Consider the following 17,895-nt stretch of genomic DNA (forward strand, 5'->3'; position numbering starts at 1 on the left):
CTGACTGTGAGAACTTGCACGAGCATGCCGAATCCAAAATGGGAAATAGAAATTTTATTTATCATATATTTATATTTTATTATTAAAATGACTTTATTAATTATTTAATTAATTTTAACTAATATTATTAATATTCGTACTTTATTAAATATAAATCTATCTTTAGAAGTCATACTATTAAAATAAAATAATATATATTTTCTAAAATCATAAAAGTGTAAAAAAGAGGAGAAAAGATGAATTTATTAAAATAGCTTTATTGATTATTTAATTAATTAATTTTATTAATAAAAAATATTAATAGTTTATTAAGTATAATCTAATTTTAGAAATCTAATTCGATTAAAATAAATAAGTTAAAACAATAGATATTTTCTGAAAGTCTAACTCTGTAAAAATACAAAAGGAGGAGAACAAATAAATTTACTAAAATCGTTTTATTAATTATTTATTTGATTAAATAATTTATTAGTTGATTTTATTAATAAAAAATATTAATTAATCTTTAAGTATAAATCTAACTCTATTAAAATAATTAAATTGAGACAATATATATTATCAAAAAGTTTAATTCTAATAAAATAAATAAGTTAAAGCAATATATATTTTTTGAATTTGTCAATACAACCAACTACCTTTTCTTTAACACACTCGTCACATGCTCTAATTTTGTAATAATATTGTTATAATAAATTATATAAAGACTTCAAAAAAATATAGATATTAAAATTTAAATATATATATATCGATCAAAATTTAAAAGATAATATTATTTTTTTTTTAGAAAATAAAAGCTAATAATAAGACGAAAAATATTCAGTTTAATAGTAATATCTGTAATAATTTTATTATTTTTCTATATATTTTTTCCAGTTCATATGATTTATTTATTTTTTATTAAAAAGATTTTAACCTTTGGCTTTTTCTCATAAGCATTAAATGGATCCTAAACTAATTTTTCAATTTAAATCACACGTATACATTCGTTTTTTAGAACAATGTCATTTCGGCACCACCATCACAATGAACTAATCTACCAGGAAAAGCAGGATCGAAATTGCTCAAAATATTAGTTATCAGGTAATTAATCAATCACACGGCAATCCTTCTTAAACTTCAATCTCCGGAATTTTAGAATGGATAAAAAATCTGAAAATTAACTGCTGGAGAGAAATGCATAATTTATTTAACACAGGTCGTTTTAATCCCTCTCCGAAATACACTAAGATTTTACGAACTTATTATCAAATTTTGGTTCCTTTTCATTTTTCTTTTATTAAAGGTGCCATAGCTGGTAACTCGGTAGCTCATAGTTCAACAAAACTAGCTTTGTGGGTTTTGTTTGCACGGCGGCCGTTCCTACTTCTGCCGTACCTTTCAAGATATTCATACCTACAGAAATTAATTTACAAACGAAGAAGATGGTGTATATATATATTCTATTGGTTGATAATAAATTGCCTATTTAACTTAAATATAAGAAATTTATACAATAAAATATAATTTAAATTTAAAATCACTTAATGACATATCAAGTTAAATATATTTTCTAAAATTAATATTATTTAAATTTTATAAATTTTGATTTAAATTTTCAATAGCATGTGGATATGTACTTTTTAGTTATTTTGATTACAAATCAATAGCTCAAACATGTTAATATTGTTTTCTAATTATATTAATAATTTTACTTGACTAATATTAATCATGAAAAAAATAATATCATATGGAATTAGATGACGTTCTTTTCTTAGCAATAGTATAAGATATTTCTATTATTATATTTATATGATTAATATACAGAGCCAATCAATTAATAGAATAATTATCTTATAATAGTTTAATATTAGTATTTATTAATTCAAATTTTAGATCATAACATTTTAATTATGATTTTAATATTATATTAATTAATAAATTAGTTTTCTATTTATACAATAACTATTGATCCTTAAAATAGTATATCAATTTATAATATTATATTAAATTTAGTTAGAGATATTATAAATACCTATCATACTAATTTTAATTTTCTTAGTTCTTTTATCTTTGAAAAAAATAATATATATTAAAAACACGAATGTTTTAGTTATCCAATTAAAAATAATAACATCATTATCTGTAATAGGTAATTCGTGGTATTAATCTAATTTCATAAATAACTAATTTATGCAACTCTATTTCTAAAATATACTTAGAAATTAATAATGTTAATCCAAACTATATAAGTAGTCTATAAAGTTGGAAAATAATATAAAGATAAAAATATTTCTGATTTTATTATGTTGGTAATACTATTAATACATAATTTTTTTATAAATCTTCAATTTTCGAAATAATTTAATATAAAAATTAAGATATGAATATGAAGCGAAGTTAATTACATCTTATTATGAATTTAATTATAAAATTTATAATACACAGATAAAAGAAATTTTAATATTTTGAATTCAAAGAATTGTTTTTGTTGTTTTATGTGATCTCAAGTCAAATTGTCAAATATCTCGAAACAAATGGAGAAAGTTTGATAAGAAAATATAATAATTGCATTATAAAAAAATAATCTTAATTGATATCAGAGTATAAGAATTATCATATGTATTTACATATTTTTTCAAAAAATAATTCTGATGCATTTTCTAAAAAAATAATAAAATTTGTCGGTTACAATACAGTTTATTATGTTTAAAAAATAGTGGAAAGGAGATTATTTTGAGACTTAATCAAAATTCTCCTAGTATGCATGAAGAAAAATGATTGTGGTTTTTTTATATACATATTTAAGACCTTTATGGATGGAAAAATATTCCTTCAAGAGTTTTAACGGAATTATATTTTTAAAATTTAAACTCAGAATTTTAGTTAAATTAAAAATAATTATTAATTTATTTAGAATATGTTTATTTTTTAAAAACTAGTCCTATAAAAAAAAGAAAGTTATAATAAAGCAATAATGAAAAACAAATCTAATTTAACATAGATTATATTTTTTCTATTTGATTAAAAATATTTACAAAATAATTATGACTAAAACTGAGCGAGTCACGAGTGATTTATATTAAATTATTAAGAAAATGTAGTACGTACAAAAAAAGAGTCTATAATGTATTATAACCTTTAGCAATGTTTCCTAAGAGCAGTGTGTCATCATAGCGGTTTGCTTCATATAATAATAATAATAATAATAATAATAATAATAATAATAGACTGCTATTTTGTATTTTCTTGATAAAGGAAACCTGTCCATAATATTTATCAACAAAGTCCTAAATTCTGCGGAGCAGAATTCAACAATAGATTTAAGTCAATAATTGCAGTGTCCTTTTTTGCGATCTTCATTTGTATAAAAACGAAATTTAGGAACTATGGCCCCAACTAAAGGATTCAAACCTTCAAATAGCAATATAAAATTACTTGCAAGACTTCTAAATCTAAATTATTGATATAAACTCTCAAGAAATTCTGTTTCACTAATAAAGAGTCAGATTCACATACCACTTTACTGAATTTGAAGAAGCTTGAATATGGAAATACGTCTCTTAAACAGCAAGAGCCTCCACCATTAGAGGACCTGCAGAAGAAAAAGGTCAAATAGAGCCATCCACCAATCTCTACCAACAACATTTCTGCAAATGAAGGCAAGCTTGGCGGAGTTGGAGTTGGAGTGTAGAAAGGACAATGAAAAATGTTGTATATTAAAAAATGAGAATTTTAAGTCTTTTACAGTGAAGGATGATATATATACATGATTTGCTTATTGAGTTTTTATCCTAATGGTTGCCTAACGACTCTTTCTGAATGCAGAGTGCAACATCCGATCATTAGCACGTTGGAGCACAGCGCTCATCTCTAGCCTCTACACAAGCACAAGCCCATGCTAGACATGTATCATCGACCAGATTCAAACTCCTCGCAACAGGTAATGCGCATAAGCTTCCGCCACACAAGGTCAGACAATACAATTGAATGACATGCCCTCTCAGTGCAACACTTGTGCAGACCTATCATCACAGACCACCTCAGGGTAAAAAGGAGCATCCTTTCCTGCTTTGCAGGAAAGGTCACTTCACCCTCTGAGACCACGGTTTCTTTTCCCATTTCTTCAACATGGAGGCTTGATGAAATGAAGCATTTATAAAATAATGGTAATACTTAAAATTGTTAGTATAGTTAGCTGTTTTTCTGCAGATTACACCACTATTGATATTGTTTTCATTATAATATTTTTAATTTATAAAATTTGAACTAGAATTTTTTATTTTAAAAATATTAATTATATAAAATCTCATAAATTTTAAGTTAGATATATATGATAATAATTCAATAAAAGAAAAAATATATTGACAATATTTCATAAAATATTATGAGAAAACTTTAAAAATATAATTAATATATTATTTTTAAGATTGAAATCATTATATAATTAACATAATAATTATATATCATTTTTTAGTATTACACGTGTTATTAAAAATAATATATTAATGAAAAATATTAATTATATTGCAAATATAATAATTTAAATAAATACAAAAATTATACATTAACACTATATTTATATGCTAAAAATAGATACGTATATCAAAAAATATTAACTACGGATATTTACAATCCATGTCGCGTTTCAATTGGCCAAGTATAAAACACTCCAGATAAAGTCCCTCGTCTAACAACTTCGCGCGACACATCAGGAAGTGAAATTATTCCTTTAATGTTAACCTGATAATTTAATTATTTAATGATCTATTCTGTTACTAATTACTATATCTTCTAAATTGAATTATTATACAGAGTCTTCAACTCATATTTTCATTGATTAGGAGAGTACTTGGAACTGCTTTTCAAAAAGAAAATCTCAATTTCTCATTCTTGAAAATAGTAATAAAATATTGATGCCTTCTTTCAAAAGTAGATTTCAGAAATTTTAGTTTGTGAAACAAATAAATAAAGATAAAAAAAATTAATTAAAAAAATCTAACTTACATTTCTAATAACCAATTTAAGTTGTTTTTAGTATTATTAATATTATATTCATAATACTAATCAACACTATATAAAGCCGATTAGTTCTAACGGCTAAATTTTTTTAAAAATTATAATAATTTGGTCTCTAAACTTATTCAACGGTCGTTATATCCCTCAAAATTAATTTTTTTTATAATTAAATTCAATTTAATTTTAGACAAGTGATTTTCGTTTAATTATTGTCGATGCTAACTTGGGTTTGCCCATCTTCAATCTTTCAAAACTCAAGAAAAATAGTAACTTTCATCAATAGAGTGTTCCATAATTTTCTCCATATTTAAATTTTGAAAATGGGTGCTGACAATGTGATTTTATAGAATGTTTGCCAAGTAGAGTCTAGTGGAAAAACTTGACATTTTCAAGTGTCATTTTTTCTCCATTGTCAAATTTCTTTTCCTTATTTTTTTTTCTTTTTTTCCAAATTATTTTTATTACGTAAGGCGTTATATATATTCTAAGGAAAAGGTGTTGCATATATTTGTTAATTAGCGCACCGATAAGAGGGCATTTTGGTGCAGCATATAACCAGAGATTTTCCTGTTTTATAGTAAACTGATGATGATGCTGCACTCAGTTTTTGAACTCTGGTTGATTAGTGATTGTCTCTCTCAAGAGGATGATGCTGTGCTTAAAATAATAATTATAATAATGCATACTCCACTTTCCAAATTGATCCAATCCAAGCATCTTTCTTTCTTTTTTAATTATCCTGATGCTCTCTATTTTTACACCTTTATTTTGGGTATTAACCTATTTATATATCCTCAAACCCTATTTATTCTTCCCTGACTTGGAGTAAATAGCATCAGACAGCCCATGCAATTGCAGTGGCAAGTTCACCTTTGCTATGTGTATCGTGAGGCAAACTCCAGTTCATATTGGTTAGCTTCACTAAAGAGTTCTTATTCAAATTTTGACTTCAAAAAGAGAAATTCATTAGAAAAGCAATACAAATGGTCAAAAATTGCCCATCCTTTGAATGGAAAGAAAGAGGACAAAACTTCTAATCTTTTTCTTTCATGTTATCAAAGAAGTGAATAATAAATATAGACGACGAATACCTAATCAAAAGATCAAATAAGATTTAAGTTTATCAATCCGTTAAAATGTCACATCTATATTTATTTGAGGATTGCTATAGTAAAAGCTGTTTTAAATTTAGCATTTTTAAAAAAATAATTGTTAAAAGAAAAAAAATATCAATAATTTTAAGACCGGTTCTTTTTTGTTTTGTTTTTTGAGCTTGAATTCACTTGCATGCAGTTAATACTAATTTCATTCACTCGTTGCTAATTACAGTAGCACATATATATTTTTTAAATTTTGTTTTATATAAATTTGGTCTAAAATGATTTAATTATCACAATTTTAAGAGAAAAAAAGAAGTTCTCAAAATTTAAATCTCACTAATGTTTTGCACCTCTAAGTTTGGAGGAGACTTCTATAGATTGTTGTGAGCTTTGGGGGTGAATTTATAACGTTTTGATGGTTGAACCTCGACATCAATATCTTACAATGTGATTTGATGCTTATAAGAAATGGCAGGTGCTATCCATAAGGATTCTCATCTTCTTGACCTTAGACCTAATTAAACTTGGAAAGAAATATTTGCACAAGATCGCTTCAACCTTGAAAGCCCTAGCTAGGCAGTTTCCATGTGCCAGCCAAAGCACTTGACAGACTTCTTCGGATGTTAAAAGGGTTCCCTAGAAAGAAGGTATCCTATTAAGCAAACCTCTTTTTTATTTTTTTTTGTTTAAAGTAAACCTACTCCAAAGCTTCTCAAGTTTGTCTGCCGCAGGATTAATATGACTAATTGACTCTAGGGTACGTCAGGTTGGAGGTTAAAAGAAGGTCGATAATTAAGGAGTTAACACTTAATTTTGTTTATATTTATTTGATACATATAAAAGAATGAATTGTTAAATGGGTTAATATAAGTATTAAGTTTGGCAAGAGGCTCGAGTGTTTTATTCTTGGTTCTAGTGCCCACCCATCATTGCAAAATTTGGCTTTCAGCAATTGAAGATTTTTGTCTTACACTGCAAATGGGGATTCAACAAGAATAAAAGAAAAAGGAATTTGGATGAATAGGAAATGTAAATGCACAAGAGCCACAGACATCTATGTCGGATGTTGGCACTTAAAAGATTTAAGAAGATGGCATTGACTTGTTCTACAACAGTACGAATCTTTTTGCAGTAGCAGTGAAACTGGGGCCTCTTCTTGTACTTGTTCACACTCGTAGATTCTCTGAAATGGATGGCTGCTATTTCATTCTCCTTTTTCTTTATGATACAACTTCAGTTGTACACTGTAGTATGTATTTATTGTTTTGGAAAAAAATGGTCCCATTTGTCCTCTCAACTTTTACAACCAGAATTGGCTTATATCTTTTCTACTTGTTTCTTTTACCAATTTAGCACGGTCTTTTTTTTAGCTCACCTAAACTCAAATTAGTTTAAATATGACTCTAATAAATTATTTATTCCTTAAATATAAAACTATGATTTAGATTGTTTTGATTTTAATAAATATATTACTGGTTTTTGTGCATTTTCTTTAATTGATATTTCTAATTATAATTTTCTATTAACAAAAATTAGAAAAGAAGAGAGAAAAAAATATAAATCAAAATTATTAATACTTATAAATTAAAAGTAAGATATAAAGAGTTCATTAGATTTAAATAAATAAAAAATTATGTTTAAAAATGATGCTCTTTATATTGGATATTCTTAAAGCATTCATAATATGCTAATTTCAGGAATTATTCTAATTAGTTAAAATTTATTAATATTTTCTTTTGATTTTAAGAATAAAATACTTATATATACCACTATTATGTTTTTGTCTATATACCAGAGAAAAGAAAAGAAGAAGAAGAAGTGCCCTATACCACAATTATTAAATCCTAATTGCATATGCATATGGCTCTGATCTTAGCCAATAAAATAGCATAAGAATTGCCTTTCAGTAACATAATATATAAGAATAAATCCACATTTGAGCCTCTTTTCTTTGTAAGAATATATTCGTACATGTCATGCCATTTCTTTTCTTTGAATATTTTGGGGGCATAATCTATAGCATTAGGATGAGTTCAATAATACATATATGATTTTTATGCACTATAATCTAACACCTGCCTAGGGTGTATTGAAAATTTAAATCCTGATTAACAAAGTAATTAGTAAATTCATTAACAATTAAGTTAATGTTTTGAAGTTATACTGTCATTACTTTGGCTACGTACATTTTCACTAACAGTACAAATCAACAAATAATCAGTTTAGTTTAAACTAAATCTAATAATGAACTTCTTCGAAAAAGAACTGAAACATTTGAAATTAGAGGATAAACTGAACTGATTCAAGCCGAATAAATCTGGTTAAATTTTATTTTTATTTTTAAGATAAAACTGTAAATGTTTCATATAAGAACTAATAAGTAATTTCTATTTACTATAAATTAATTATATAACATAAAATATAGTTAAATTTTTTATTCATAGAATATTTTTAAGAATAATGTAATTTTCGTATATGATCGGTTTTAATCAAAATATTTTTAATAAATCGAACTAAACTGAAATTGATTCTATTTAATATTTTAAAAATTAAATTATTAAAAAGAAGACAAAATGAATCAAACCATCGGTTTAATTCGGTTTTGAAAAGTATGGCACAGTTGGCAATTGAAGTGGAGAAAATTGAAAAAGAAAAAGAGAAAAAGAGTGGTTCCGAGTATTGGAAGAATTATAACAAATAATAAGAAGTTGGATAATCTGTTCATGATTCCTTCATGACCCTGTACTGCATATGTTGTTCTTGGCACCTTCCCAGAATGGGAAGATCACTTTAATCAGACATGCTCCAACTGAGAGTCACCCACCCAAATGGGCCAGAATGTATGATTTTGTGTTATATTATTTGATGGGCAGATATAATTGTGGCCATCAGAGACTATCTCTGTATCCAGACTCAATACAGAGCATACAAGGAAAGCACTATTGAAGTAGCATAAAAACACTAATCCGAATTCCCTGTTACCTTTCATCTAAATTAAGTTTAGAAAAGGAAACACACGCTCATATTTACATACCTGAAATGTTACAGGAAAACTTTGCAGCATGCTGAAATCCTAATCCATATCTACGCTCGTCACTCATTAGAGAAAACCTGGGACTTTTCTGAAGACTAAGTCCCTCAACTTAACTGCATTAGCATTTGCCCCAAAACGCAAAATGCATGTCACTAAAAGTATACAGTCAACCTTGTATTACTCATTTTATTACAATATTGTCCTAATAAATTTATCTTATTTTAAAAATATCCTTAACTTTAAATAAAAATCAATATTGTCCTAATAAATTTATAGATTTTAAATTCATAGATTTTAAAATCCCTCAACTCAAACGATACCTTAGTAAATTATTTTGAGCAAATAACCTCGCCATATATAGACTTCTAGATTTTATAAGTAAGATTATTTGAATAATTTTTTCTATTGGTAAATGTAATTGTTGTTGGTTTAGATATTTATCAAATAATTAATAAGCTTGATTATTGTTGTTTTAAGTATTTAACAAATAGATAATAAATAAAATATAATGAGTATAATATGAATTTGGTGGTTTATTTAGAGGCAAATTGTAATAATAATTTTTTTTTAAGAAAATTATTGTCTTGACAAAAAATTGTGTTCATAGTGTGAGGTAGAAAATTTAAAAATAATATGAGTTTGACACAACAATAAAATAAAGAAATCTGTTACTTGTGTGTAAAGTCACAAATGATATTATATAAAATAATGTTTAAAATAAACACACAAAAAAAGAAAAGAAAAAAATAATAAAAGCAAAATATTAATCATAATTAAATAATTAAAAGAATAAATAGATAATAATATGTACAAATCAATAAAAGCCTATCAATGTTACTCATAAGAACTCTGTATATTAATTAAAAATTGTGAGAAGGATGTTTTATAATTATTAGTTATTAGAAAAGATATGTTAAGAAGAATTAGAACATAAGCTCTGTTGTCATTGGTAGGGGAAGATGATAGCAATTAAGAATTGTCTCTCAAACTCAAACCTTGAGTCTCCATAAATAATGTTCCATTTTTATTGGGCTTAAGAGAAAGAATCTTTTCTGTATCGCAACTCAAAGCCTAACAAGTATATGAATTGGGCTTATGTTGTAACATTTTTTTCTTCTTCTTTTTTTAAAAATGGGGTTTAAAAGCTTACATTTCCATAGGCTGAAACCAAATATTAGGGCGAATTTTGGCTTCTGTAATACACAGTGACAGTCTTAGCTATATTAATATCACTACTTTGTGGATTTAACAATATTGGCTTTTATTATCTAAATTGTTTAACATATAAATAATCTCTCTTCATTTTTTAAAGTTAATTTGAGTTGCACTCCACCTTTTTCTACTGGAGGTGACAAAAGAAAAAACTGTCTAATTGAAGTAATCAAAAAGTTAAATAAAAAACATTAACTGAAAATTGATTAATTGAATCAATTTTTTTATTTATTTTATAATTATATATATAAATATATTTTATATTTATATAAATTAATACTAAAAGTATAGTATAAGAACTAAAGTTTAAATAAATGGTCCATCTAATCTGTGGGTGATATGATTATATATGTTTATTTACATCAACAAGTATATTAACAATAATACAATATATACTCTCTCTCTCTCTATATATATATATATATAAGCGATTTTATCATTAGCAAAGATTCAATTACTCTTAGAATAATGACTCAAATATGAGTTATAAACATATTTATATTTAAGCTTAATATTTTAATACAATTAATCAAATATAGGGAGCACTTAATATTGTTGACTAATTGCAAAACATCTCAATTATTGTATATCATATGATTATATATGATATAAATTTACTTAAGATGGCATAGATGAGATGGTAAGAGTAATTTTTTTTAATTAAGATATTTAGAAGAAATTTTTCAAATTTAGAATAAAATATAAAAAAAAAATACTGTTTTTGAGATAGTTTGAAAAGTAATTTTCAATTTAGAGTGGTTTTTGAACATATTAATCCTGTCCACTAGTTGGCTTGGCGACATGATTGTTCTCCAGTCCAATTAGCGAACAAGAGCAGTTTATCGCTCCAATAGGTGGATAGAAAAAAAAGGATAAAAATGAGATTGCTTGAATTGGTGAATAAGAATGAGATTTTTTTAAAAAAATCTGTATGAAACTTTTTTATAAAAAAAAAATATGTCTGCACAACTACACACTAGAAAATAAAAAATTTGTTCGCCAGTCCTATAGACGGACAGGACCAGCTTTTTTCCAGAGTTTGACCACTGTCTTAAATTGATTTTTTTTTTCAGACCATCTAAATGGATAATTTCACAATTTTCCACTCCAAATTGATAATAGATTTTCAATTACATTATATTAAGAAAAACCCCTGGTAAGAGTCTAAATATGTACGTACCAAAGAAAATGATATGAATTTGGAATAACATTTTGCCAAATATTGTTTTTAGGTCACACTCTTGTTGTTATTTATTATTATTTGAAAGCATAGAATAAGAAAAGGAAAAACTTCTTCACATATCAAATAATACAAGCAAACATTAAGAAATTCAAATTAACTGAAAAAGACCTGTGGTTGTAAACTGGAGCTAATACTCTGTGCAGAGCTAACATGTAAGATCACTCCTGAGAGCAGACAAATTGGCTAGAGAATTGACATCCAATTTCAGGAACAAGATGACTCATGAAAGGAAGATTACGTGCTGGTGTTGGTCTCTGTCCTCTTCACATCATTCAATGGCAAGGAGACACCATTTCTACTCAACTTATTTAATAATATAGTTTCTTAAATGGTCCATGATCTTATATACTCATTAAGTCCATCCACCTAAAAAGGTTGGCTAGACCCTTTCACAGACTTATTAGCAAGACTCCAACCTTACATTGGCACTCGTTTACCCTTTAAAGCTTCTTTTTTTTTTTTTTTTTCAATTTTATCTATTTAATCTCTTAACTCAGAAAATTTTATTATTTATTTTTTTAACTATATATTATTAGTAGACATGATTAATATGTTAATATGTCCGAAAGAATTTTTTGTATAACATAAAAATTAAACTACTGTAATAAGAGAAAGTGACGATTCCGACACTAAATGTGCAACTATCAGGCCACATAAAATTATATAACATGAAACATCGCCATTTATTATATAGTCTGATGTGGTCTGGATGACTTAAATTCGAGTCCCCTTAACTGATATAATATAGGCCTCATATTATAACCATCCCAGCCTCAGCTCTATCCACTGCATACTGCAACTATCATCACATATGATGGATAAGGCATAACTAACGTAAGGTACTCAACTCACAGCCTTTCTTTACATTCCAAATAGAATATCATAATTCCATAATAGTGCAATGGTAATTGTCCACTCTGTCGAACCATTTGGCCATTGCTCTCTAATTCTTTTCTTTTTTTTCTTTTTAAAAGTGCCAAAATAAAATAGAATACCTAAGGCGACAAAATCCTCATTATTTTCCCTTAACAATTCCCTCATTTACAGAAATAATCAAAACCTTTTTGACATCACAAAACGTTGCACCTTACCTAATGCTTATAGCAGGAAGTGAAGAAGAGAAAGAAAAAAAAGAAAAGAAAAGCACAGCCCTATTTATAGTATAATTAGAGTTTTTGTTTCATTTTTATATGTTTTTGCTGGTAATTAGTTAATTATATCAAACCTAACTTGTTGCTACTTGGTCATCTAGTTGGTGAGTGCTGGTTTCACCTTGCCAACTCCAAACTATGTCACTCAGGGCAGGCCTAACATCCTCTACACAGAACTTGGTGTACTCTAGAGTGTCGCCGGAGGACTTGGAGAACTCCACCACCGCCACCTCTGGGGCTACTTCGTACACCTCCGCCGTCACTTCCAGCTTCCCTTTCCTTCCGTCTACGTTCCCTTGAAATTTCACCTTAAATTCCGAGTCACTTGCCACTCTAAAATTCAACTCCTTTGCTGCTGATTCCAACTTTGTCAGGATTACAGGGGCAGAACACTTTGAAGTGAACATAGAACCTGATTTTCTCTTGCTTTCAAATAAGCTTGATAAATCAAATCCTGATGACATTGCTGAAATGAACTCGAAAGCATTGTAGAATGGTGGAGAATGGCTAGCTTGTAATCCTAATTTCTCTTCTTCAATAGCTTTTTGACCTTTCTCTTCTAATTCATTGGAAAAAGCAATTGGCTTGGTAAGTCCCTTCCGAAACCAAGGATTTTTCATTGTATCTGGAATTGAAATTCTCTTCTCAGGATCAACAACAAGAAGCTTGGAAATCAATCTTTTAGCATCAGGTGAAATCCAAGGAGGAATCGCATATTCTGCCTTGAAAATCTTCATATACATTTTCATCAGATTCTCATTCTGAAATGGCAAGTAACCAGCAAGCAAAACAAAAAGGATAACACCACAAGACCAAATATCAGCTTTACCACCATCGTACCCTTTTTTCCTCAAAACTTCAGGAGCAACATAAGCTGGAGTGCCACATTGAGTATGCAGCAGCCCATCATTCCAATGTTGCTCAGGCAAGGCAGAGAGACCGAAATCGGAAACTTTCAAATCCCCATTTTCATCCAAGAGTAGATTTTCAGGTTTTAAATCACGATGAGAAACTCCACGGCTATGACAATAATCAACTGCACTAATCAATTGTTGGAAATACTTTCTCGCTAAATCTTCTTTAAGTTTCCCTTTCTTGACTTTAGCAAATAACTCGCCACCTCTGACATATTCCATTACAAAGTAAACTTTTAACTTTGTCGCCATAACTTCTTTTAACTCGACAACATTTGGGTGCTTGACAAGATTCATAGCAGATATTTCTCTCTTTAATTGCTCCATTAATCCTTGTTTCTTGACTTGATCTTTGTGGACAACTTTAATAGCAACACTTTCTTGGGTTGCCATATTTTTCCCTTTATACACCTTTGCAAAAGTACCTTGGCCTAATAACCTCCCCATCTCATACTTTCCAAAAAGAATATGTCTTTCACCATGACTCTTGATATTGCTACTTACTTGTTCTGTTTGGATTTCCATATCAGAACAAGCCTCAAAAAGGAAGCAGATCGTCTACCAAATCTATGTATCAATTTCAGGAGAAGACAAATACCATTTAGGAATTAAAGATGGTTAAAGAACTACATGAACAATAAAAAGTTAGAAGAATTTTCCCAGAAAACCTTGCAAGATCCAAGAAACATGTTTTTTTTTTTTAAGAATATGTTAAAAGGATCAATTATGTGCAAGAAATGGAACTTTCTGAAAAAATTGAGTTAAGAGGAAAAGATGGATAAGTGAGGATGAAGGAAAAGATTAAGAGGGTGGGAAATGGAGGGAAATAATTGGTGTTTGGTAAGGAGGAAAATCAGGAAGTTGAGGAGGTGGAAGTGGTTTGTCTGGTTGTCATTGGTGGACATGGTTTGTGGGCTGTGTAAAACAACATAGAAAGGTGTAGAAATATCAGGATAGTGTTTATTTAATAAAAAACTTTCGTCACCAGAAAAAACAAAAAAAACTTTGGAGAAAAAAAAAAAAAATGTTTAGCTGACCAATAGGAGCATGACGCTTATTAAACACTGTGTGAGCTATACTGTTAACCATGGTTCTAGGACACTAAGATTGTATTTTCAGCCAACTTTTTGAATATTATGGGCTATGTATTGTTTATCCAAGTTCTACGAGACTTGGATTGTAGTTTTTGGCTGTTTTCTAGGGTCTCTGGTCTGGGTTTGCTTACAATATAACATGGTTAATTATAGTATATTATCACAAACTATAAAATGGACTTAGTTTAATATGAAAAATGAAATCATAACTAATGTAATACAAATCTCAGGATAAATCGTAATTAGTCCTTAATCCCAGCTGAACTTCATTGACATATGCCATTGAAATTATACATTTATCCTAGGGACATTTGTATAAGCACATTAGATTATCTATATTCTATCCTAATTGTGAAAGTTCAAACCATTGAAGAATAAACTAATGGTGGATATTAAGCTAATGACTTTACTAGCATTTGAAAACTGAAAATATGTGTTTTGGGTTAATTTATTCTGCATGATATGACCAAAGATATTTTACGAGGCAATCAAAGTACTGTTTATGCTCAGTTGATAACATGGATCAAGTTATAATAAGAACACATAAATTTTCAACTTAAGCTAATCCATTTCCTATACACATTTTGGAAATAGAAAGCTTTTGACTTGGAGTAACAGTCCATCTACCAATTGTTTATTTTGTAATATTGAAGGTCAGATTTAGATCTTTCCACCTTTAAAACTTCTTGTAAGTGCTTTCTCAGACAAAAAGAAAAAGAAAAAAGAAAAAGAAGTTTGAAGTAAAAGATAATTATGATAAAAAAAGAGTAAATAAAGCAGAACAAAGGATATTCCTAGGATACTGAGAATCTTATGATGAGATCATATGCACTTTGATAAGGTTGGTATCAGTCTCAAGTCCTAATCCTAATGATTAAAGTTATGTAAATCCAATATTTCAATGCCTTTAATTAGCGCTGAACCAGACACAGAATTGGCAATAGAAGTTCTAATCAGTGCTTTCAATTTGTACTATAGAATTAAGCCACAAGTGGCTACACTTGAAAACAAAGTTGTTTAAATTATATACCACCGCTAATGGATTCAACATGAGTACTGGTCTCTTTCTTCTTTCTTTTTTCCTGAAAGAACTAACCATGATTTGACATATTATCACTGTAGGAAACAGATTAAGAGACTGCTGACTACGCTTATTTTAATACGATGACAGAGCATTTAAGATAGAAATCCAGTAATTTCTTTTTCAATATATATTTTCATGATAGAAAGATTCATATATTGTTCTTAAACAGCAAGAATTTACATGAACTGATTGCGTTAGAAGGGATTATACATATGCAAGAGACCTTTAAAGCTGTCTGTCAGGAAAAACAAGCAAAAACTACCCTGCTATATCTAGTTGTTCAGTTGACAACTGACTTCTACCCCTTGTAGAATCCTCTGCACAACATCAATAGGAAGGCCAATCATGTCCAATGTTCTCTGCCACACTGCATTAGCAACATGTAGCTTTCTTGCTTTTCTTGAAGGCTTCGCAGGATTGCAGTCAAATGAGATATAAGCACAAAAAGGCAAATCTTTGTCCTTCAATTCCTTGCAGTACTCGAGGATTTTAGGATTAGTAGCTGCATAAAGTGCACTCCTTGCACCTTGTTGAGGAGTAAAGGGGAAATACGGTATCGATTGCTGAGCAGCTTTCGCTATCTGAGGAAGACCCCTTGTCACATTGGTTCGGACACTTCCAGGGGAAACGCATACCACGCTCACACCAGAGTTAATAGGCAGTTGTTTCTGCAGGATGCTGCTAAACATAACCTGTGCAAGCTTACTATTTGAATATGCCTTTGTACTGGTGAATTTCGGTTTCCTCAGGATGAAGTTCATGTCATTTGTGTTTACAAATCCCATAGAATGTAAAGTAGAATTTACATTCACAATCCGGCTTGTAGGCCCTTTTATCAGAGATGGCAAAAGCAATATGGAAAGCAACGCAGGAGCAAAATGATTAACTTGCATATGTGTTTCACACCCGTCTCTCGAAAACTTCTGCGGCTCTCCTATAGAAAATATTCCAGCATTATTGACGAGAACATGCAAAGGTTTTGAACGTGAATTCCATTTCTCCGCAAATCTCACGACAGAGTGGAGAGATAGCAAATTCAACTCCATCACGTCAATACTGAGTGTGGATGTACCATGCCATTCGTCCTGTAATTCGTCATGCCATTTCTCGATTAATTCATATGCTGAAGATATGTTCCTGACGGCCATGACTACATGTGCTCCGGAGAAAGACAATTGCTTGGCGATTTCAAGTCCAATGCCACTAGTAGATCCAGTTACAATACAATTGACATTATCGAGACAAGGTAAAGGCAATGGATTTTTGAGATTCCATGTACATATTTTCTGGAATAACATCTCATACATAACATAAGACCATCCTTTGAAGCTTTCCATCCACCATGGCCTTCTTTTCGCCTTTCCAACCAGTAAGGATTTCATACTTTTACAAATCTGATACAGCAATTCTAAGTTCTGGCTGCTTTCTCAGTTAATCAAATATCAGTAGGTTCAATCTGCCAATTTCTTGATTGATTAATGAGAAGTGATAAATATGATCATTGAACTGCAAAGAATACACATGTATATATATACATATGTATATAGTAGAAAAATAGCATTGAACAGAAACAGAAAGGCAGGTATAGAATCCTAATTTCTTGGAGAAAAATAATTAGGCTGAATGAATCAGTTTGAAATTGAAGCAAAGAGATGGTAGGAACTGAAAGTTGTTACTTTTGAATTATGGGTGCTGTTACAAAGCCTTCTTGTTCTTCTTCTTCCTCTTTTTTCTTGTCCCTTTAAATTATTATTCTTATTTGTAACATTACCTTAGATTTGTTGAGACTTGAGAGGGGTTGACACTGTTGCTACAATTCAGTTTAGCAACTTCCATTATTTTACAATCTTTTCTTTTTATAGCATCATTTTAAATCATATTAAATGGGCAATTTCAATAAATTTTATTTTGTTTTGTTTTTATTGCAAGGCCAACATGACAAGGCGTTATAACTTAAAAATTACTTTTATTATTTACTAGTGTTAAAAAAACTTATGCTAATGTTTGAATTTAAAAATAATTGGTAACTTTTTAATTTCTAACCAGATATACCTTATATATAGTATGT

The 17,895-nt window shown here is 28.7% G+C and overlaps 2 protein-coding genes across 2 annotated transcripts; both read right to left on the bottom strand.

Annotated features, from left to right (window-relative positions):
- Positions 1-12,435: 12,435 nt before the first annotated feature.
- Positions 12,436-14,725, bottom strand: LOC8259738 (CBL-interacting serine/threonine-protein kinase 5). Its single transcript, XM_002527253.4, has one exon. The coding sequence runs from the start codon at positions 14,172-14,174 to the stop codon at positions 12,810-12,812; it is 1,365 nt and encodes a 454-aa protein (XP_002527299.1). The 5' UTR covers positions 14,175-14,725; the 3' UTR covers positions 12,436-12,809.
- Positions 14,726-16,086: 1,361 nt separating this feature from the next.
- On the bottom strand, positions 16,087-17,257 carry LOC8259736 (dehydrogenase/reductase SDR family member FEY). Its single transcript, XM_048378679.1, has one exon. The coding sequence runs from the start codon at positions 17,207-17,209 to the stop codon at positions 16,100-16,102; it is 1,110 nt and encodes a 369-aa protein (XP_048234636.1). The 5' UTR covers positions 17,210-17,257; the 3' UTR covers positions 16,087-16,099.
- Between the last annotated feature and the right edge of the window lie 638 nt (positions 17,258-17,895).

The sequence above is a fragment of the Ricinus communis genome, chromosome 8 (genome assembly GCF_019578655.1).
Source record: "Ricinus communis isolate WT05 ecotype wild-type chromosome 8, ASM1957865v1, whole genome shotgun sequence".
NCBI classification, from domain to species: Eukaryota; Viridiplantae; Streptophyta; class Magnoliopsida; order Malpighiales; family Euphorbiaceae; genus Ricinus; species Ricinus communis.